General features: G+C 35.7%; 1 protein-coding gene across 3 annotated transcripts in view; it reads right to left on the bottom strand.

Annotated features, from left to right (window-relative positions):
• Positions 1-24,065, bottom strand: part of LOC135133931 (homeobox protein homothorax) — a 173,875-nt gene that overhangs the window by 57,852 nt on the left and 91,958 nt on the right. For all 3 annotated transcript variants that reach the window (XM_064062492.1, XM_064062494.1, XM_064062493.1), the window contains one exon: positions 13,930-13,938. In XM_064062492.1, coding sequence (XP_063918562.1) covers positions 13,930-13,938 — 9 coding nt within the window. The remainder of the gene's footprint in view (positions 1-13,929; positions 13,939-24,065) is intronic.

Raw genomic sequence — 24,065 nt, 5'->3', positions numbered from 1 at the left:
CATTACGAAATTTCGAAATGAATGTATAAAAATTAACATAACGTTTGTGTCTGTTCAGATGATGAAACTTGTTCCCGGTTATTTTACCGTTTTTTTAATTTTCATGTTTTTCTTCATTGACTTCATATTAATAAGTAATTTATTAGTTCTGTTCCACATATGTATCTGACTGCAAAAACCGAATGATCTGAATTCTTGAAAACGTTTTAAGGTTATCGTAAGCATGGTAAAGTGTTAAGCAAAATTCTACGTGTACCCCTCCAAAAAATTAATGACCTCATCACAAAATTTTGCCAAATAAATGTTATTTAAATTTTAAAGAATAACATACATCTGCACTTATGGTTTATAAATCCGTCTTGACTTTTTACCCTGGACATCCAGATTTTTGGAAAAAACACTTAAAATTGTATAAGACTATTGATATTCCTGCAGTTGTGGTGACACACATACTTTAGGCCTTCTCAGAAAACCGCGTTGACTTCAAACTCATGTTTTTCAATAAAAATTCGTTTTTGTTCAAAACTTTGCTATAAGGACTATATCACTAATTTTCCACTAATACTCCTGTTAAAATCATTCGAGGTATTTTGAATTCATTTATGGCATATTTTGATTTTAATAAAGACATTATTATTTAAATAAATTGTACTGCTAACCAATATTTAATATAACAGGAGCCTTTGACATACATTACTTTGTCAGTGTGAGGATCTTAAGTGATTCTAGAATGTTTATTACCAAAAAGTGGAAAAAAAAAACAAAGTAATGGAGTTTTTTACGATATTTTTCTGCTACATTTTTTTGGTTGATTGAACTGTTTTCAGAGGTTTAGAACATGCAAGAAGCTGGAGTTTGATGTAAATGCATCTACATTAATATCATTTTATCATAGAAAAAAGAAAAAAATCAATACACCTCCTCTAGCAAGCCCCTTAAGTAATACCGCAAAGTGGCACGTGCTATTTCTAGTGTCACAAAGATGACGTTCGTTATAAAATAATTGAATTACACTTCTTAACATCTCCATGTCTTTGTAAATATGTTTGTCTAAAATGTACGCATCAAAATCAGTTCATAACACGCATGTTGTCGACAAAATACGTCCTAAACATAGATTAGAGTTAGGTAGCAATGTTTTTAATTATTATTGCGTACAATTTTTAAATAGATTACCTACCTAATTTCGTCACCACATAAAAATTTCTGTAAACAAATTAAAAATCTTTTGATCCAGCTAACAGAATTTTTAGAAACCGACTTGAATAGATATTTTACGTAATTTAATGTTTAATATAATTTATGTTTGTATCTATCATATTTGTTGTAAAATTTTGACACAATGTTCCCTATTTTCTCACTGGCGTGTTTGTATTGTAATTTACAGTTCATAACTGCTTTTTCATGATTTAGTGTTCAACATGGCAATTTCCAAATTGGAGGAATAAAGAGAACAGGGTCTGAAATCGATCCCTGAGGTACACCCGTAGTTACTGCTTTAGCACTGGATAGTGCATTCTCAACAGTTCTGTTGTTGTAAGTTATTACTACTATTATGTTTTGACATATAAGGATAAGTAAGGAGAGGTTGAGGCTCAGTTCACGAATTCCAAAACTAATTTAGATGAAAGGAATGCCTTAGAAGGATCAGTGGATTCGTCATCTAAGCAGCTAAGAATAATGAAGTGATGGCTGCGTTTTCGGCGCGGTTGTAAGGAGGTCAAGGTTCGTCTGCAGAAGCGGTAGAAGTGAGGGAGGTTTTGTCCGAAAGGAGGAAGGTTGTAAACCTTCGGCAGTTATGCAGAGGTGAACGATGTTCGGACAGATTTGAGACGGGCAGTAAAAATCAGCTGATCGCCGAGGGGATTTTGGCGAAAGGCATAATAAAAGCATTTCGGGACGTAATATAATGGCTCACATAAAGTGACGTTTTGGAGAGATGGGCGCGGACCGATGGATGGAGAGGAGCGAGAGCGCCGCCGACGGTTTGATATGGCAAAAAGACCACTACAACAAACGGTGGAAAATCAATAGCTCTCTACGTCATAGGCCGCTCTCGGCGCATAGGATGGGCCGGATCAACCCGCCCGGCCCCTACGCCGGGGCTGCACTTTATTTATTTACTTGTTTGCCTTATAAGTGCAGTCGCAAGTGAATTTCAAGAGGGAAACTCCTAATCTGCCACGGCTAATGAGCTCGCCGGCAGAGGAAAATTTCCACATTACGGGCTTTATCTTAACACTAGGACGTATTGAGCGCGTCCATGAAGACGTTGATCGTCGCAATCGATAGTCGAAATGGTCTAGGTGTAGGAAGTGACTTGCAAAACGGTAGCACCTGGACGCCGTGGGCGCCCTCCGCGCCACTTTAATCGACGTCCCCGTCAGCTGCGGCCCATTATATTAGATGAACTTGCATTTTGTGACATGCGGTTGCATTAGCACTCTACTCGCCGCCGATTCACTAATTATGAAACAAGTGGGGTTAAGGCTCCGCGTATGCCCACACCACAGATGCATTATTCCATAATGGAAATGTACCCATTCAACGCGGAATCATGCATCAATTAGGTGCATTTCCAGGTTCGATCGCCACCACCTCTGGAAGCGACGCTTCCGAAAAAAGCTCCGGGTATTCGTCGACGCCACCATTCATCACCTCGTGCAGGTAATTTCCCTGTTCAGGTTTAGGTATGTGGCAACGCAGAACTTCGCTTGAATTTAATTAAACTGCGCCTCCGTTGTTTTCGCCTCTTATCAACATTGCATCATTGGCCAAACAGACATAGGTAGGTATATCAAGTTAAGGGTTGGTATAATCTCGCATTCCATCACGTGAGTGTCACTGGAGTGTAATTAACTAGTTTTCCTTCCTGCTGTTTAGACACCAATTGTTTAACTACACATTACGGCGTCGCAATTAAACCGACAGAAATTCTACCGGGCGGCGCTCCCTGTTTAATTATTCAATAAAACCGTTCCGACTTCATTCTACCCTTTTACAACAGCGACCGGTATGTGTTGTATACATATACGGAAAAAAATCCTCCCGACACGATGTTGTTCGCATCAGAATTCGGCCGTTCTTTGTTGTGTGTAATGAGTGACAGGTTTCGTGTTTGTGGATATTTGCATGTAAATGAATGTTAATATCTGACTGGTTTCGGGGCGTTATGCGATATAGGGAGGCGCTATATCACAATTAAACACTGTCGTATCGATACCGTAATTTATGAAGCGCGCTCTAATGTAAACATGGTGGAGACGTCGAGGGCCTCATTATGCGTTTAATTAGATTGATTGGGACGGAAGTGCAGTTTCGGAAGCGGCGGCGGCGCCACCTCCAACAACATGGCGCCCTTCGTGCCGCCCCAAAGTGACGGTGCTGCAACTGTCAAAAATAAATCCGACGAGAACTGGCTCCGACACCAAACAGGTTATTGTCTCGATTGAGAACAATACCACCGAACTTTCTGAATGCTTAGCAACCGATTACTGATCTTCGCTGCTACATTGATGCAGACTATTTCTAATTTTGGAAAAGTTCAAGAGTAAGAATAAAAAAATTATTACAACTGAGGTATCTTTGCTCCCGAAACTTACACAATTGATACCAAAAACTTTATAAAACATTAGTTTGAATGTTTCGGGTTATCACAGGACTGAAATCAATACAGTATTCAAGTATTAGCACTCACCTTTTCAGTCTGATGGACAAAAGATAACAAGCACGCTATTTCTAAATCTAGTTGATAAAGCAAAAGCATTTTAGAGATACAAACAGAAATTTTTGATAAACTTGTACGAAAGTGAGACAGTTACAGTTATGGTATCTTTAGAAACAAAGGTCAGTAAACTAGAAGGACGTAGTCAGTCAAAATAGACACAAAGCACCCTTCTAAAAATCATTGCGAAAATAACTTCCGGAAATACTGCAAATTTTAAAAGTGGGTCCACAATATGTGATTTTTGTTACAACATTTATTTATTTTTATATTTTGCCATTTTTTTCTTAATATACGTAATCTTCTTTTCGCCACGAGAAACTTTAAACATGTTCAAAATAGTCAATTTCTGCAGGGAAATGAAAATTTTGCAATTACGTTCCGCCTCCTTGCTCTCAAGGAATAAAAAAATCATCACAATTGAGATAGGGTGGGTGGGCGGAGCTTATATTTTGCCCTTTTTTTCTTAATATACGTAGCCTTTTTTTCACAACTAGAAGCTTAAAACATAAGGAGGAATAAAAAATTATAATAAAAATAAAAAATAAATAATAAAAAATCATATTTGTGTGTTTTACTTTGTCAGTTGAAAAAATAAATAGAAACTACCTCTTCTCCTAAAATACTCTTAAAATTCGAAATTGGATCATAAATGTAGTCACTACTTCATACAAGTCGGTGTAAATAGTTTATTAGGGGGCAAAAAATGTATTCATGATTTCCGTTTGGGGAAAATCTGAGAACATTTGGACATCTATTTGGGTTTTTGTGCTTTTTCTAAATAAATTTACCAAAAAATTTGTTTGTTTCAGTTTACATTAACCAGTTTGATTTATAAGGCTTATTTGTTGTAAGACAAAAATTTAACAAAGTACATGTCGACTGAGCATACAGATTTCATACCTGATATTGACAAGCAAAGATAGGGAGAATAATTTGTCAGAATATTTTTTCTAATCCATTTATAACTAGATATTGAAGAAGGCCGGTGGTAGTAAATTTTGTGAAAAATGCCAAATTGAAAACAATTTTAATAAAATCATGGGTAAAAGATTATCCTAAACTTATTTCAACTCACGAAAATGTTGTCTGCAAAGTATGTGGGAAAACGGTAACTGTTTTTTTTTTTTAATTTATATTGCATGTTTTTAAAACGGCTCGGCTGTTTCAACTTATTTTTGTCTTGAAATGAAGAAATTTAGTATTATTTTTTCGATAACATGTGAGCGCAAGTTCCAAATAGCAAAACATGTCTCAACATAGCTTCATAAAAGGAAGTGTCAAAATCTCAACGAATCAAAACTGTAGCTAATTTTTTTGAAAAAAGAAAAATGAATAGCAAGTATTGAATTTAAATTTATCTAAAGCGAATGAAATATTACTTAGTGCCAATATCCCCCCTAAGGCGGAGTGCCTACCTTTTTCGCTTACAATACAATTTTCAGAATTACATACTAACATTATTAACAGACTTATTTTTTTTTTAAACAGTTTATAATCTTTATTTTTAAAATTTGAGTGAAATTTTTCTTCACGTGTTTTTAAAAATCACTATCTCAATTATTTATGGGAATTTTGAAACGCGGTTTTCGCCACTGTTTTAAGTTGTATTAACACCAAAATCACCTTCTTTGACGCAAGCTTCCTTTTAGCGTATGTCATTTCCGACAAAAACATCGACAATACGAGTGGCGTATAAAGTTCTGGAAGCTGAAACAGTGGTGAAAACTGCGTTACGAAATTTCCTTAAATTATAGAAATATCGATTTTTAAAGATGATGAAAAATTTCACCCAAATGCTAAAAATATGAAGATAAACTGTTAAAAAAAACTGATTTTACATTATATACAACTGGACAACTGATATTTAAAATTTCATACAAATATGTCTGTTAATAACGGAGATATTATATGAAAATATATTGAATATCCCATTAGCCAAAAGTAGGAACTCTTCTTAAAAGTTTGCCAGACCCTTGTTTCAAAATGTTTTTGGAAAAATATTGCAAAAATGTTATATCGGACGAAGAATAATAAGAAAAAAATTATATACCAAATATTTAGAATTACACTATTTCTAGTATTAAAGAAATTGTAAAAAACCTATTTCTATATTTTGAAGTGGACGGATCTTTTGATGCTTCCGAGATTTATATCGCCAATCTACTGGTAAATTTTATTGAATTGCATGCAAACAATTTTAAAAACCCAACCATCTGACTCTAAGATTTCTTAATGAATCTTTCATGGATTTCTTTCTTCCTGATGTTGATTCGACAGGGCAGATTTTGGTTATACCGCGTGATCAGAAATGACTGAGTGTGTTGGCAGTACTTCTTAACCAAAAATGTGAACTTTTCTTGCGTTTATGTTGGCGTAACGGAAGTAATTGTGTGATAGATATGTCAATCGTGACATGCAATAAATTTAGGTTATGTTTTGAATACATCTTGCAAATTAAAAATGTTAACAATCTGTGAATCTTGACAGCTGACAACCGGAAATTATACAAAACAAGATACCAACTTCAACTAAAAATTCAGGATTGCCAACAGATCCAGTCATTTCTGATCACGCGGTAGTTTATAGTTAGAAGTTATATTAATAAAAATAATGGTTGCAAGCTTCTAGAAAACAATCAGTTTAGTTTTAGATAACAATGTAGAATTAGGATCGGACATTATTAATGCGTACATACCAATTACATCTGTTGATGTAGAAAGAACTTTTTTTCATACAAAATATTTTTCACATATAGGAGACAGAATTTGCTGGAGGTAAATTGCATACGTGCATAAAACTGTGCATATTTATTAAAAAATATTTCGAAGAATTTAATCCGCTCTTTAGTAATGACGTCATCAACGTTTTGGTGGGGCAAATATACAATTTGAATAGATTCAGTGTAATACTGCTGTACTTCCAGAATTTTTTATTTAATCGACAATACCATAAGAGGAAGAATTTTGTAAAAACACGAATAGAGTGCGCGCCATTCTTTCCGGTAACGTCGTTCGAGTGTCGCATTCAAACAAAGTTGGTGAACGGGGCGTCGTAACCGCGGCCGAGATTATAAATTTATTAGTGACCCGCGTAATAACGCAATCACTATGTATATGCAGAGACCCTCGTGCACAGCGCTGCCTTTTCTTCGTCGAGTGCGAGAGGGAGGAACGGCCGTAAAAATATTTATTAGAACGGCACACAGGCTGGTGGTTATGACTCGGGGAGCGTGTCATTGTTTTGGGAGTGCATTAAAATCTGTTTAGAGGCGGCGAGGGCACTTTAGGGGGCGCCCCACGCGGATCCTAGGGGATGCGGTTAACAGGTGTATCGCATGTCCGACGACACATGCGACTGTCATTATTGCCGAAGGGCAATGGGAAAAAATGAGCTTTGGACTCGGTGCTGCAGGTCTTGATCGGCCCCACAACATGCCTGGTGGCCATGCAATAATAACAAACCTGTTCACCTACCACATGTTGTGATTTATGGCTTCGCGCTGCTAATTGTCCACTCCAAACTATTACACTTCGAAATCGATACATTATGTAAAAGCGAGAGTGGCAGAGGGTCGTATTTTTAGCGAAGCTTGATTTAAACCAAAAGGCCGAATGTTATCGAATGAGTTGGTCGGAGTTAAGAGGAAAAAACGTTTTGTCTGTCGTTTAAGGAAAAGGTCGTAGATTGTAATGAAGAAGCCTGAACTATAAAGAATAGTAAGTATTTTAGATTAGTTCGGCCAATATTTTCCGTTTGGCGAATACGCGTCAGACGCACAGCATCCAAAAACCTCTCTTAATCGGGCGCGAAAAAAATAGTTAAAAGAACTTCATGAAGACGGTGCGTCGTCGAAACAAGATCATTATCATACGAATACAAAGCGAGTAAAAAGTCTGAATATTTTCGGTGTGTCCGTAAGTCGATCCTTGCTCATTAACGACGACGAAAGGGGCAAAAACAGACTTGAAAAGAAGATAAAAAGCCATCGCGAATGTCACAGAGTGACGTGTCCGGGAAAGAAGATAACGCCGACCGGGCCGACTGACAACTTATAAAGTGTTGTCAGCTTTTTAGCGACTACTAATTACACCGGGGAACTTGGCGAGGTAACAGAGAAACGCGCGTGAAATTCAAACAACGCCCAGAAGAACGTTCACAAAGGCACCTATACATACTGGAGAACAAAACGACACGTCCATGGGCCGTATCGGCACGGGGATAACTTTATATACGACCACACTTCCCCGAAACTACTAATTGACGCATTCCGACGTTTTAATTTATTTATGAATTTCGTGCCGATGCAACACATTATGGTATACTTTCAGCAGTCGGACTGAATGGTCTATGCACGTAACGTCGCTTCTGGTGGTTTTTTCTAGAAATCCTGCAGTTCTACATTCTGTTGACAACTCATTAAAATGGAATGAGGATAATGCAATTGGCGACAGGTCCTGGAGGCATTGAAAAAGTCCAAGATTTCATTGATATGGCGGAATCTAGTTCAGAATTATAACAGTTATTTATGTAAGGAGTGTAAAAATTAAGTCATTTTTGTCATCGCGCCGATGGCAAAATGACAAGTTTCGCACGAGTTGTGTCAACGTTTTTTGCGCTGCCACTCCAGAATGTACATAAAAATTATCGTAACTAATTAATTTGTCTCTACGGGGTAATTTATCAAATGCTTTGTGAAATATGCGGTTGCTATGAAACTTGTCAAAATCTTTCGATAAGTGAATTTTTGAATAAATTAATGCTTCTTTCTAATTCTAACGACACGACAAGGGCACATAATGTATGTCAACTCTGGTAAGTAACGCTGACATATTTCTTTTGCGTCGACTACAAAGCCGCTTTTACAGCTAACATAAGAAACTGAAAATAACTTTAAATAAGGGGAAAACCTTTAAAAAGAAGATTTTTATTAGACAGAGACTGAATCAGGGATATCATGTAAATGGTAAAACGCTAACCAAAGTTAGGTTAATCATCCCCACCAACAATTGCAAAATTTCTTTTAGAAAACGCTTTTCAATTTTATAAAATAATATACTATACTTGTAGTTTATGAATCCGTCTTGATTTCTTATTACTAGCATTCACATGTTTGCAAAAAAAAAGTATAAGAGCACTGACGTATGGTAAAGTTGTTAGTCGTGCCCTCAAAATGTTGAATTAGTACTACAACGCGAAGATTGAGGATCAAATCAAGAACGATTCAACCTATTTTCCCGAAAATTTCAGAATACACCAATGTTACGCCCGCCTATATTTAATAATAATAAAATAAGAATTGTCATAATAGCAGCTACTTAACTTATAGGGGTTGCCTTGCTTTATTATAAGGCTAATTAACATCAAGTAAAGAATCACTGGTGCGTTGGAAATAATTTTCTATTTGGTAACGTAATGTACACTAGTACGAATATTTAGAAAAAGTTCAAGTACTTTTTCAATAATATTTCTATATTCATCATATACAGATATAAGGGGCAATTCTGAATCAAAGTTGTTAAATTTAAAGGGTGTTAAATTGCAAATTTCCATAGTAACGAGTTAAATTCGTAAATCTGATTGGTTGTTTATTTTTTAACAACCTTTAAATTTTAACAGGTTTGATTCAGAATTGGGCCTATAAGAACCAAAGTTGTAGGATTATTTAATGGTTATACTCTAATATTATTTATAACTATACAAAGTGTTGTTTTTAAGGTGTAACACACAACTTAAGTTTTTTTAAATGAAACACCCTTTATATTTACACAACTATTCCCATTAGCCTTCTCCTAGGTTTCATAATTACAGTTTATTTTTGGAATACCGATGCGACGTTGCCACGTTATTCCAATTTTCACACGAAAAAAAATGTAATAGGTTATTTTTGTAGTATGCCTTACAATATTTTGTAGAAGGATAAATAAACGTACGCGCCTTGTTGTGGTATCAATTAAATCAAATTCAAATATACAGAGTGTTTATAAAAAATTCAAAAACTTTACAATTTTCAAATATCCATATTTTTTGTTCTCATTCTTGTAATATGTCGATGTGTCTCTTAGCAAAGTCAAAAATCTCAGTACGTGTAGACAATAATTAATTTTTGAAAATTGTAACTGTTACAAGAGAATTATCAACACTCTGTATATCAGTTATACCACGAGAAAGTGCGTACCTCTATTTATTTCTCCACCAAATATTGTAACACAGATGTTAAAAATAACCCTACTGTATTTTTTTTATTGCTAAAAAATTTCAAGAAAATTGGAATAACGTAACAACGTCGCATCGATATTTCAAAAATCAACTGTACAGGATGTTTCACTTAAAAAAACGAACTTGTGTGTTAGGGCTTAAAAAACACTCTCTACAGTTAAAAATAATTTTAAAGTATAGTCCTTAAAGACCAGTAGAATTTTGGCCTTTGACTTTTTCTTTTATTTCTATCTAATAAATAATGCGATATTGACGAACGCGCGCTTAGTGACTCACCCTGTATATTAGTTTTTATTTCGTCCCGACAATATTTTAATCTGACTTAAAACTTCGTCGAAAAATAGAAAAATTAAAAGCATTTTTTTAATGAGTATGAACCAAATTTCAGGGTTCAAATATAATAAATATAGGGTCTTCACTATCCATGCGGCAAAAATTCAGGGGATTGCTCCTTGGGTTATTTAAAGATTTTTTTTTGTCTTGGATGATTTTCGGCCAATTTGTTTAGAGGATGGGGGCTGCAAAAACTGCTAAAAATGACTACTACCAGTTTCCCTTTTCCTCATTAATTACTGAATTAAAAAAAAAACCAGGGTTGTTTCTAACTGCATTGCCTTCAATCTTCCGATTTCCCTAATCTTTTTCATTTCCCAATGGAGTAGTATTAATGTTTTCAAATTGCTCCATAAATAAAAATCCAAACGATTTAAGCCCTTTTATCGTCCCCTACCTTCCAAACAAAGGTTTTTTTTGTAAATCATTCAAGAACAAAAAAGATTTAAAATAAGCCAAAGAACAACCTCCTGAATTTTTTTAGCATTTTTAGGAAACACCCTGTATAACAACACTGGGAAGTAACCGTAAGGTAACTTTATATGTATTATTTATTAATTAACCCAAAAGTAGTTTCTTTAATTCCACTTCAGCCAATAATACAGGATGTTTCAATGGATTAGCGGCGTAAGAAAATTTATGCTGGAAAAAATTCTATTGCATTATTGCTAGAAAAATTGGTCTTTTTAAAATTTAGAATTGCAACATTATAATAGATAGAGATTTGGAATTTTGTATACATCTTTAAATATGGCAGAATTGAAAAATTTTAGATATCGCACTGTGAGAGCAATACTCACGTAACTCAAAACCAGCGTGTTTTGAGTAATGATGCTTTAAAATTCCCAAGTGTTTATATATTATTTGTATCTTAAATACCAAAGGCTTCGAAATACATTATAGTCGTATTGTCAATCTATTATTAATCGTGTTTTTATTCCTTTAGAGTAGACCCTTCTACTCGTTATAGAAAACAAGAAATTTTGACTTACGTGACTATTGCACTGCTACACCATATCAAATATTTTGGCTTGCGTGTTAATAAATTTAAGACAAGAGCAAACTAGCAACACATTGTAATGAAAAAAATATAACAAAACACAAAACGATCACAGTATTAATTCATTCAACATCTACATTGACCGGCAAAAAAAACCGGCCACCCTGAAAAATTTCACAAAACCACTTTAAAACTTAATTTAACTAGTGATCGTTATTTTATTAAAGAATCATTCACTATTGACACATGATGTACAAATTAGCACAAAAAAAAAGATAATTAAACGCAGAATTAAATTTAATTTAACAAAATAACAGAAACAGACCAAGTACGATATTTTCTTAAAAAAAAAACAATAAAGGAGGCTGTTGTTGTAAATAGTGTTTTTCATCATTTGATTATAAGTTTGGCAATTAATAAACGTTTTCACGCGAAAATAATTCCGTTAACTCTTACAGACGTCTTTCAAAGTGTCTCTCTGTTTCTGTTATTTTGTTAAATTAAATTTAATTCTGCGTTTAATTGGCTTCTTTTGTTTGCTAATTTATACCTTATATGTCAATAGTGAATGGTTCTTTAATAAAATAACGATCACTAGTTAAATTAATAATTTTTAAAGCTTCGTTCTGCGGAATTTTTCAGGGTGGCCGGTTTTTTTTTGCCGGTCAGTGTACTATGGCTGAATTGTTATAAAATGTGTTATAATTTTATTTAATTCGTTTTTTTATACATAATTGATTCAGTCCATCGTATTTTTTTACGTATTGCTAAAGGACTTTCATAAATATTGTTTAATCATTTTCATTTAAGTCTTTCCTACCTTTCCTATTCAAAGAAAAATTGATTTCCATGTTTTTGGTCAATTCTTAACTATATCAGAAGACATTGTGCATTTGTTGTGTTCAATTTGTACCTAAATTAGTAGGAGTATCAGATTATCAACATCGACTGAAATCTCATGGCTTCATAGCTTATGTGCATTTCACTTAATTTTGAGATACGGCAGTCTTGCATTAAGTGCACAGGTAATGTTCGGAAATGCAATACAAACATTTTGATGAATTTGAGCATTACGCAACTATTAAAAACCGTTTATACTTACATATATTAAAATTACATTAACTTTTTTATGCATTAATGATAATTTTAGAATTCGGCAAATTTTGACTTACGTGAGTATTGCTCTCACAGTGCGATATGATCTTTTTTACAGACAATTCAAGCATGAAAAATCTGCTGATAGAAAATCTGTAGAAAAAGGGAAAACGTTCAAATGAAACATCCTGTATATACGAAAGCAAGTTTGAGTTATAGTCCTAATAAGTTCTATTAGATTGTATTAAAAAAAAAACTACAATTTACAGGAAATGCGTAATCTTTCGCCAACAACCCCCTTAAACACTCTGTACATGTACACCTTGGAATTTTAAAAGAATAAAATTAAGAGCGATCAAATGTTTTCTTAACTAAGAATAATTTATGGTTAGATCGACAAGTCGAGTAGTGACAGATAATCTACAGATGATAGCAATGACATAAATGACAGAACGAGGTGTTTTATTTTTGATCGCATGTTACATACTATTTTAATGTTTTCAAGGGTATGGTGTAACAAGTTAAAGCAAATTAGCAAGTTCCTGGTAATGCTATTATCAGCATTTCGGTGTCTATACTTCTAGCTCTGAAATAGTGAACATGGACCGACCAAATGACTTCATCCCTTCAAGACATAGGGTTATAAACTATTAGTACCGAGCTTTTCAGTGATTTATTGGAGTTTCGAAATAAAGCCATTAGAACTAATTTGGCCTATGTTCATAATTTTAGGATCTGAAATGTATATACTGATACTACGTATTCCGCTGTCTCAAATAAATTCGTTACGATTATTGCTAGTAGAAAAATAATACATCACATATTTTGTTAAAAAAAAGATGCAAAGATGATATTTAATTTGACGATATCTCTAATGAGAAAAACAATTAGCGATCGACGGTACACTTGACGTCCAAATGCCAAAAAGCCCTATAGCTTTGAATTGAAGTGCGATTTTTGAAAAAATCCATAACAGTAAAATAATGTTTCATTTGTCGTCCAAGTGGCAAGATCTTTTGCGACAAAGCACACTTTTGGCCATCCCTATTTGGCGTTATTACTATTAATCTAGTTTTTCGTGATGTGACACGTATGTTTTGGGCTTCTGTGCACGTCACACATCCACCGACCGCCGATCCGCCGCAAATAGATTACGTGATCCCATCTCAGTGATCTTCATGCACCACACGTCTTGGTTCGGTCGCAGGAATTGCAACACGTTACCGTATTGCCTCCCCTAAACTCCTATACCCTTAGCGGTTACGCCCCGTTCGCAAATTCCATCAATTCCGCCCGACGAACACATACGACCGAATTAAACACATCACTTAGCCCGAAGAAAAGACATTTTCTAACCATACATAAACACAATTTCGCTTAATTCCAAGAGCAACTTTTTATTGTGGAACAACGGTCACGGTATACAACAAGAAATGCTATTCAACGACTTTTAAACTAGAACACTTGTAAAAATACCCGGTTAATGCCAACTTCATACCTGACCCCTAGTAGCGAGGGACAGTCGACTGGAAGGAGTGCGGAGGATTGTACCACTTACCCATGGCGTCTGCAACAAAGAGAATAACAATGTTAGACAAAATCGACAGCGCTGATTAGCGAAATCAAGTAAATGATCTACAGTGAATGTGCACAATTTAATTTAATTCCGTGAAATTTGCATGAGAACTTTTTTTGTAGTTCAAGCAGAGTTGTAACGAGGAAGGTAACTGTATACGGTTTAGAAAATTATTATGTTAACTTAATTAAGAATCGACGAAGACATTATGCAAGTCATTGTAGACTCATGTGGCTTGTTTAGTTTCCTGGTGCTATAATTGTAACGGAGGACGGACTGATTAAATTCGAGATTGAACAATTCCGAAAAAGTGATCTCATTACTGATTAAAGCAAAGACCATAAATGAGCTTCCCTGCAGCGCGAGGCTACGCCGGGGTTAGCTTTCCCGACACGTGGGAGAAGAAAAAAACGGTAAGCCTTATCCAGTCCGGCGCAACGTTTTGCGAAAAGAAATATATAAACAACAACACAAATATTGATTTTTTTTTTGTTGAAAACAAAATGTCACGAGTTGTAATTCCCGGTCAAGCGGGAAAAAAACAGAAAAAACCGTTGAACCTTTTGTCACACTATCTATATTAACTAAAAAACGAAATATATACAAAAATATTAATAAAATAGATTAAATACACAACTTCCGGAGGAGTAAAACCGGTTCCGTTAGAATGGATTTTTTCTGTCTTTTTTTTTCGTAGGGTGAAAGTGGCAGCTCATGATAATCCCGAGTAGGTTTTTTCGCTCCCTGGAATTGAATTTTTGTAGTTTCTGAAAAAAGGGAGTTATAACTCGTGACGTTTCCTTGTTGAAATTTCCCGATTGACTAAAACAAATATTGTCTAAAATCCATTTTTGGAACACTAGGGTAAATAGGGTGAAATGATGATTCAGGTAAGGTGATAAATTAGATGATAACAGATTACACCGCATTAAAAAAATTGGTTTAAAAAGATTGGAGAGTTCCCTCTCTCTCTGAAGCGTCCAATACCCCGTGCAAGTTAGGGCGTATTTTTACTTTACAAGGTAAATAATAATTCATGTTTTCTCGACGTTTCATGATCTCTAGAGTATAAAAAATTAGGTTTCACGTTTCCATATGTCTGTATGCCTGTCTGTTGTGTCTGTCTGCCATTTGTGTCGATAGAGAGTTAATCTTCGAAACTAGTGGATTGACCATTGTCATTATAGGTATTTTAATAATATTGTATCGCATCAACAATTTGATGACGTCGCTTCGAAATTTTGCATGGCAAATTTTATTTAAATTTTATAAAATAACATACTGCAGTACTCCAAAGGCGACAAATTTTTAATCGAGAAGTCTTTGTCTGTAGGAACAAATAATCTGGGCTGGTCTCTTCTGTGGTGGAACCGCTACATAAATTAAACCATGGTTAAATACTTTTCGATTTCTTCTCTTTGGTCCGCATAATTTTGTTTGAGCTTTCGCTCCAGCCGTCAGACCGAGGTTTTCAATTTTAATTTTGGCCATAGCCACGTTGTTTAAAAAATGGATCGCTCGGTGCATTCTCGGTGTGCGTGTTTCCTTCATATCCGCAGTGCTAACTTTATGACCATGGCACACCCATTTCTGCCACAGCTCATTTATTTTTTGCCTACGGTAGATCCTTTCGGCCGCCGCCTCATTTCAAAAATCATTTCACTTATCTCATAAGGGTTGTTTGTTAATTACGCAGCGAGTCAAAGACCCGGTTTAATTAAAAGTGCCTACCTGACGGCCACCTTATCCGGTCTCTTGAGTAGTGCAAAACGGTGTTTGTGCCGATACGATCGGGCCGAACGTAACCCCCGCCGACATTCCATCAAATTAAGATCAGCATTCAAATGGCGCTCGAATGCAAATGTCGCGGAATAATGCAGCAGGAGCATCGCAGGGGCGTATATGTGGCAAATTTCACAGAAAATTTTATCGGCACTCAACAGCCACTGCTGCGAATTTATATTACTGCGAGACGGCTCGAGATTCCTGCGAGGAGAATCCTGCCGCACGTCCCTGGACCGAACGGGATTGAACATTCCATTTTTCTGGTTGCGCTAAAACTGGTCTCTGTGGCGTTGTCATAATGCCGAGCGGCATTCCTCGGCGCCGGGGGCCCTCAAACGGTTCTAGCGCGGCCTCAAAGTCTTCCCCCTTCGCCGGAATCGACATTTTGGGACGCGCTGGACGCGAGAACGGCCGCGGCGAATTCCAAAAATGCGTTTGAGAAGTGAAAACAAAACGTGGACCGCGTTCGCAATTACCGAGCCGGTCCTGTTATTCCTTCGGATCATTCGACCACGGGTGTCCTTGCACCTGAAGGGGGCAATTATCGAGTCAACACACTTGCAATTATTGGATATTGAGATGGTGTTTAGCAAACTGAGTGACATGGGGGTCGAACAGTCGTCATTGGCTGTCGACAGGATACGCTTGTCCGATCTTAAGGGCATTAGTACGCTGAGATCGATGTACAACGCCCAACGAAGCTCCATAAGTATAGAAAAGAAAGAAATCTCGCTTCTTTGAAAAATTATAAAGTTAGAATTTGCGATGTTTGTTTTTTAATAACCTCTATAAAGTAAAAACCAGCGGCATAAATAACACCCCCGCAGACCCTGCGCCGTACGAACAATGTAGAATATATTTAAAATACATTACTACCGGAATAAAATATCCGTCAGCACTAGCTAATAGCAATCTCAAGTGTTTATTTCTGTTTATACATCGAAAGAATGTCATGTAGAAATTTGTTTGATTTGAAGGATTATTAATAATCCTCAATCCAACAAAATATTCCGAATACTATTATTATAATTTCACTGGATACAATACTTCCTTAGCTTACGCTGGGGAATAAAACTGGGTGAGAAGATTTAAAATAACGTTGAATCTCACGGATTATGGATGCATAACACAAGACGTTAAGCATAGGAAAAATCAATACAGTATAAGCAATTCCACAGTCGATGAAGTAAAGTTGTTAAATAAAATATTGTCTGCATTTACTTAACTTTTCTGTTGTGCCGCCATTATAAAAAATGGTCGAGGTTTCCTTTATGTCTGTGTCAACTCGATTACAACATTACAGAAATAGATCAAAGTAGATGTTTAATGTTAACGAGCGGCTTGGAAAAATAGAAGGTTATTGTGTAAACGTTGTTAGGTGAAGAATATGCATCAAATTACACGTTGCGATGTTCTTTATTAGAATCATTTACCTCAGTAAGTATAAGTTGTAAGATCGGGCAAGAAGAGCGTAACAACAGACCTTTTACGAGACGTTACACGTTCGTGGAAGTACGGGTCGAGTTACAAGAATGTGATGGATTGAAGTCTTAATGATGGATACGTGCGTTGTGTGCTTTGCTTATTTGGAGATCTTTCGATAACAAATTCTATTCTGTTGTCTGAAATCCATTAAGAAATATGTCTGGTACGCTGTTTCGGTCGGTGGGAATTTCGCAAGTTGAATGTATCGTCATCATCTCGGTGGCTCGAAGGCTTCTTGGATCGAGTTGTTGGGTATTGTTGGGAGTGGAGTTGTACAGCGTGGTCGTGAAAGGCCGGGACGTGGAGGTAATAAATAAATAGCCGTATTCCATTGTGCTTAATGGCCGTCGGGGGAGAGGACGCCTTTGTCTATCTTCGACGGGCATCTCCGCGATATATACAAACTGTCGGATTTGTGCGGTTTTGATAGAGACGTATCGAGCACTTCGCCCAGCAGGAACCCGGAAAAGAAACGCTGCTTCTGCTCCAGCGGCGTTGTCAGCGGCTGCTGCATTATCGACGCAAAGACAACGAAGTCAAATTCACTTTTTACGGTATTGGGACTAATCAGAACAGGTATACATATAGTGAAAAATGGCCGAATATAATATACAATAATGTACAATGTACAATACAAAGTTCGCAAATGCACTACAACTAACAATATATTTTAGTCGTTCTCTATGGTATTAAATTTACACTTAAACATGTAATACAGCATGTAATAAGATCTTATTGTTGCTATTGTTTACACTCCATTTGAACCACTATGGTGATTTATGGGCGGCTCGTTTTCAGTAGCTAAGTAGCCAATAGTAAACCTTCATTCACATTACAGTCTTTGATTTCCGTTTACACGATCAAATAAGGCGTTTGTTGAAATTTTTAACTGAACGCGAAGACTGACATTCCGGTAAAGGTCTGAAACAACAATAGCGCCGTCTAGTCGGCTAAGGTAAAAGACATCCAACTCTTTATCAAGTTGTAAAATTCATTACCTTTGCAGTTACAGCAAGCACTCAATTAGCAGACATTGTAAGTCGTTTTTAAGTCGATGATGCGTTAAATAAGATTTCGAATTAAATTGAAGCCTACTCAAAACGGATTCAATACAAATCACTACTGGTACAACCGTGTTCGAAATATATTATCGCATATATAATTTAATGGATTAATAACACGAACGATCAGACGGTGTTATTGACTGCAGGAATACTTTTTCTTGGTTAACCAACAACGCAAAAAGTAATCCTGAGATGTTTTTCGAAAAAAAAAAAACAATTTTTTTTCTGATAAAGGTAGAATTTCACATTCCGGCGTTCGACCGTCATGAATCATAAACACCAATTTTTTTATGATTATTGTTTCTGCAAACATTACGCAAAAGTGGTGTGGTTGACTCACGGTTTACTGGAAAGATAAAATCATACGTGAAGGAATTTGATGTAAAAATTCATGCCAATAAATAGAAAACCTGAGCAGCCGCTCGTTGCTTCACAAGATGAGGAGATGCCAAGTATGTGTCAATGTGTCCATTTGATTAGTTTTTGGTGACAGTAGTTGAATGGGTACGAACAGGACATAATTTTAAATAGGGAACAACGTTATGCCTATTACTAGATAAGATCGTAATTTTTTGCAGTCGTGATATATGACATGAAAGTGATAATGAAGCTTTAATTTGTATATTTTTAACATCCTGAAAACTAATTACCTAATGTGTTCTGCGAACTTTGACCATAAAAACTTCTAGTTTTATATCAATTAACATTTTTATGAAATAATACGGGCATACTTATAATTGAAGTATAATTAATTCAGATGGATGATCTAGAACTGCAAAATTATACCGTGTGATCTTTTTGATTTGTGCTTAACAACGCAAATTGTGCTTTGTTTACATTTTCGCAAATTTCTTATATTGTCTTTCCAATTTTCGACAAAATCAGTCTTTCATTTAAGTTTGAACTTTCTAAGTTCAGCCACAAATTCAAGTTATAATGTTTCGGATTCAGTGACAATACTTTCAAGAACTGAATATTAGGCAAATGTTGTACCACCACATGTCAATAGTTGTCTGAATATTTGCAAATTCGCTTTTTTTCTAACTTATTATTAGTGCGAAAACGAAACCACGGTCAAGTGTCGGCGCTAAGTTTTCGTTATCTAATCTTTCACTATCTTTAAACTTAGATAAAAAGTTTTTTCATTTCCCTCTTGAGAATTATTACAGCAAAGTAAAATCTTCAAAATAGATACAAATGTTTGATATCGAGACGATGACACAATGTTTGTTGTCGAGCTGACAAATACTGATCCATCGAGCCGGATCGCATTCGATATCAAACACTGCTCCTTCGAGCCGGATCTCATTCGATAACAAACAATATATTTCAATTCAATATTGTTTGCTCGATTATTTTCATAACAAACATGTATGGTCTCGATAATACTCCACTTTTAAAGGTATAAACTTACGCATGATTTGTTTAGGTATTGTATCAAGTAACATGAGATTAACAAAAATCATCGTCAAATTGCCTCTGGATTTATAGTTGCCTTTCTAATTGTCCGTTGCAAGTAATATGAGAAAGGTAATAATAATAATGGTAAGTTAGAACTTATGATCCCATTTACTAAAATTTACAGAATTTATTAATATAATTTAGAAAATGGACGGCTAATTAATATAGTTTCCCATTTACACCAGATCAATGTAAATTTTTGAACTCCACTAGTTATTAATTTTTCGGATACACGTTTAGTAAACAATTGTATAGATTGTCCATGGTTATCATCTAAACTCTCAGTTCCGCATATAAATGCAGTGGTTTATTGTGGTTAAAGCAAAATTAGCACTTTGTGTAAATTTCTAGTTTCTGTTATGTGTTGCACTACAATCAAATCGGTCATATTTTGGATATTAGGTTCGATTCTTTGAATTCTATTTTGTATTAATTGACTACAGTTGTTATTTTTATTGAAGTCTGTCCTTTTTTGGTGCTTTTTACTTTGTTTTGTTTCTTTAATTTATCCAGTAATTTATCATTGAGTCTTTTTTTGTATTGCCTCTTAAGTTCCTTGTAATTAGGCTTGCTTAATTATTATTATTATTATTATTATTTTTTCAGTACACTGCCCTTTTTGTTTAAAACTGAGAATGAAAACCAATTTAATTAAAAGGGACTCCGACTTATTTTCTATATTTAGGGATGGATCGAACCTGCTGAACCAGTGCTAGAAAAATTTACACCGAAAAGCCTAAATTCTATTTTATTTTAAAGTATGTATATAAAATTTGGATTCGGGCATCAGCGCTCTGTTGTACCACGGCTACTGGCGCCTCTGGAAAATTCCCAAATTCCAGATGGTATCATCTATGATTCTTAGTCTTTCAAATAATTTGAAAGAATCTCGGGGATCACTTATGCCTGGTTTTTGAAGTAGTTTGAACAATCTAGAGGACCACTTGTGTCTGTTTTTCGAAGTAGGTTGAAAGAATCTCAGAGATCCCTTTTGTTTTGTTTTTGAAGTAGTTTGAAGGATTTCGGGGACCCTTTTATTTTGTTTTTGAAGCAGTTTGAAGATATCGGGGCCACCTTGTTCCTAGTTTTTGAAGTAGTTTGAAAGAATCTCGGAGACCCCTTGTGTCTGTTTTTTGAAGTACATAGTTTGAAAGAATCTCGGACACCCCTTTTGTTTTGTTTTTGAAGTGGTTTGAAAAAATCTCGGGGACCTCTTGTGCCTGATTTTTGAAGTGGTTTGAAAGATCTGGGGAACACCTTTCGTTTTTTGTTTTTGAAGTAGTTTGAAGGAATCTTTGGGAGTCTTTATTATGTTTTTGAAGCAATTTGAAAGAATCTTGGAGTCATGTGATCAGAGGCGGATGGGTTAATTTAAAAGTATATATATTCGGACACCGGCGCCTCTGGAAAAATACCAATTTCCAGATGGTCCCATCCGCCTCTGTCTATATCGTCTTCTGTGTTGTTTTTTTTTCCTCCCTTGAAATATAAGAACATAGTGCGCCGAATGTCTTCATTATAATAATATGATAAAAGATGAAGTTATAACACATCGGGAAAACTCCTAGACTAATATTTCAACCAAGTCACGAGAATTCGCACAAAAGGAGGCTGCTGCTGGTGAGTTTAAGATTCGATTTCCATAAATACATAACTTGTTCTATTTCTCCATGTAACAACATTAGAGTAATATCAGCAACTTCATCAGTTTCTCTGCATGGTAACGTATGTGTATAGGAAACAAATCATGAAATGAAAGCTAGTTGTTAATTTGTTGGGGGTTGACCATTGGCCGAGACCCGTAAGTTTTCCAATCAAGCGAATGGTTGTTTTCCTTAAGTCATCGTGTGTTGTCATCGGGCGGTGGTGCACTTATCGATTGGCCTCTCTTTATTACGGAGGCTATTATGCGGCCGCATTAGGCCGGAGTGCTTTTAGACTTAAAATATGGGAAAAGTTGTAAGTAAGTCTAATGCGGACTGATAGATTCGAAGCCGCGATCATTGAATCGAGAGAGCGAAAGCGGCCCCACCCCGACCAGCAGCAAACAAACACCGACTTCCTAGAGTCTCGACTTTACGAACTATAAAATTGTCGCACCCACAAAGAGATCAAACGCGCCGTTATATATTTATCTAAGTTTTATGATTAATTTAAACGGGTACGCGTATTATTTCAGGTTGCTTCTTAAGAATGGGTTTCTTTCGCTGCGGCGCGGCGGCGGTTTACGACGCCTTTGTGGCCGCGCTCGACAATGTCAACAATTACGTTACGTGCACGAGGGGGCGGAGATCGATACGGAATCGCCGTTCGCCCTATGTAAAACTCATCGGAATCAGTTTAATTCGGCGTCAAGTGGCCCGGCGAGACTGAGGAGTGACGACGCCGTTCGGCCCGTCGGAGAGGTCATTCTGGAGCTATCTTATTGCCCAGCCCGTAAAAGACACGATACGGAGCGCGGGATTTGCGGTTAAGGCCGAGTAACGACCGGGATATAAACTTTATAGCGCATTACACATTCGACACCAGTTACCTTAATAAAATACTCTTGTGTGCGCGAGCCGCTCGTCAACGGGAGATTTCCACCACGAGATCAGGATTACGCAGCCTCCAGGAATCCGCATTACCTGACTTCGCTACACGAGACGATTTCTCCGGGACCCGGACACCAACGTCGCAGAGGGTGCGAATTGTTCCCAACTATTCTTGTTATCTTGTCCACGACCGACTTAATTTAATGTTGCGCCACTACCGCATCGCAATGTCTTGGGGGAAAAAGGGCTTCCACCAACATTTTTGCGGACACATATTGACATACACTCAAATGATACTCTATTGACACATTTTAAACACTACAATATAAAATTGACGAAACCTAATTAATGGCGAGTGTTGGAGCATGACATAATAATAGTAATAATAATAATTTATTAGTCTGGTGCTGCACATATAGAAGAGATAAGACAAGTCAAAGTAGATGACATAACAACAAAATAATAACAAATAGCTTTCCAAAGGTCAGTTGGTTCAAAATTTGTTCCGATATTGATTCTTCGTTCACCGTATTTTGTGATCAAAAAAGCAGGGACGCCTCGTCACATAGATTACATTATAAAACCATTAATACAGAAATTTATTTCGTCCAAAAACGAACTACTGGTCCAGGGTAAATTACGATTTGGTCAACTGTATTGCTTATATTTTGCTTTTTTTTTTAATAAATTTGTCTTCTTTCATAACTAAAAACATAAAACATGTTTAAAATGGTAAATTTTTATAGAGACATATAGATTTTGCAATTAAGTTCCGCCTTGTGGCTCATGACAAATAAAAAAATCATCACAATTGATATAGGGCGGGTGGGCGGGGCTTATATTTTACCTATTTTTTTTAAATATACTTGGTTTTCATTTCATAACAAAAAACTTTAAAAATATTCAAAATGACAAATTTTTGTAGGGAAATATGGATTTTACAATTACGGTCTGCCCCTTGGTCCGACAAAAAATGAAATATTCATCACAATTGCGATCGGGGCTTAATCTTTGGCTTTCTTTTTTACTTAATACCTATATATAGTTTTCTTTCTAGTCTTCTCACGATTACTCAAATAGTTTCTTTACAAAAAAAATCACCTTTTTTCACTGGATTAACGCTACTTTGAATTTTGAACTTGGAACGAAATAAAAAATTTCTGACTGGATTTTTTTATAATCTAATAAAAATTCTATAGAAATTCGTTATTTTTACAATGGTATTACTGAACTTATTATTAGAGAACTAAAATTTTCCTGAAAAGCGAGAGTTGTCCATTGGTTCTAGTTTATGAAGAAAACCATTTGTAAAAATTAGTATAGATTTAGCATTTATGGAATATTCCATGGAAAACTGACCAATTTTTGCTGGATGAACATTATTTTAAGCGAAACAAAAATTTTCTAAAATCAAATTTTTCTAATTGATTTGAAGTCCCACCTCAAAGGTGAGTGTAGATTTAGAACCTGATAAAAATTCTGTACAAAACAGATTGTTAGTCTGACAATGAATATATTATACGAATAGGAATTTTCAGTTTTGAAATTCAAAATACATAAAAATGTTGAATTTAATTTGAAATTCAAAAACTTTTCTTATTTTTAGAAAAATGAGCTGAACAGAAGGCTTTTGGTATCGTTTTGTTCGAAAACTTAGGTACGACAGTGGTGGCATGCCACTAGAGCCAAAAAAATTTTACTTTTTAAACAGGCCACAACGAGTTAAGTGTTAAGAGGAACAATGTAATTTATATTTCAAATTTGGAAAAATAAAAGCTGGCATCCCACA

The sequence above is a fragment of the Zophobas morio genome, unplaced genomic scaffold, assembly GCF_036711695.1.
Source record: "Zophobas morio isolate AGI-343-1 ecotype UQ-CSIRO unplaced genomic scaffold, CSIRO_AGI_Zmor_V1 ptg000023l, whole genome shotgun sequence".
In the NCBI taxonomy this organism is placed as follows: domain Eukaryota; kingdom Metazoa; phylum Arthropoda; class Insecta; order Coleoptera; family Tenebrionidae; genus Zophobas; species Zophobas morio.
The sequence above is the reverse complement of the archived record's forward strand: the minus strand, read 5'-3'. Positions and strand labels throughout refer to the sequence as shown.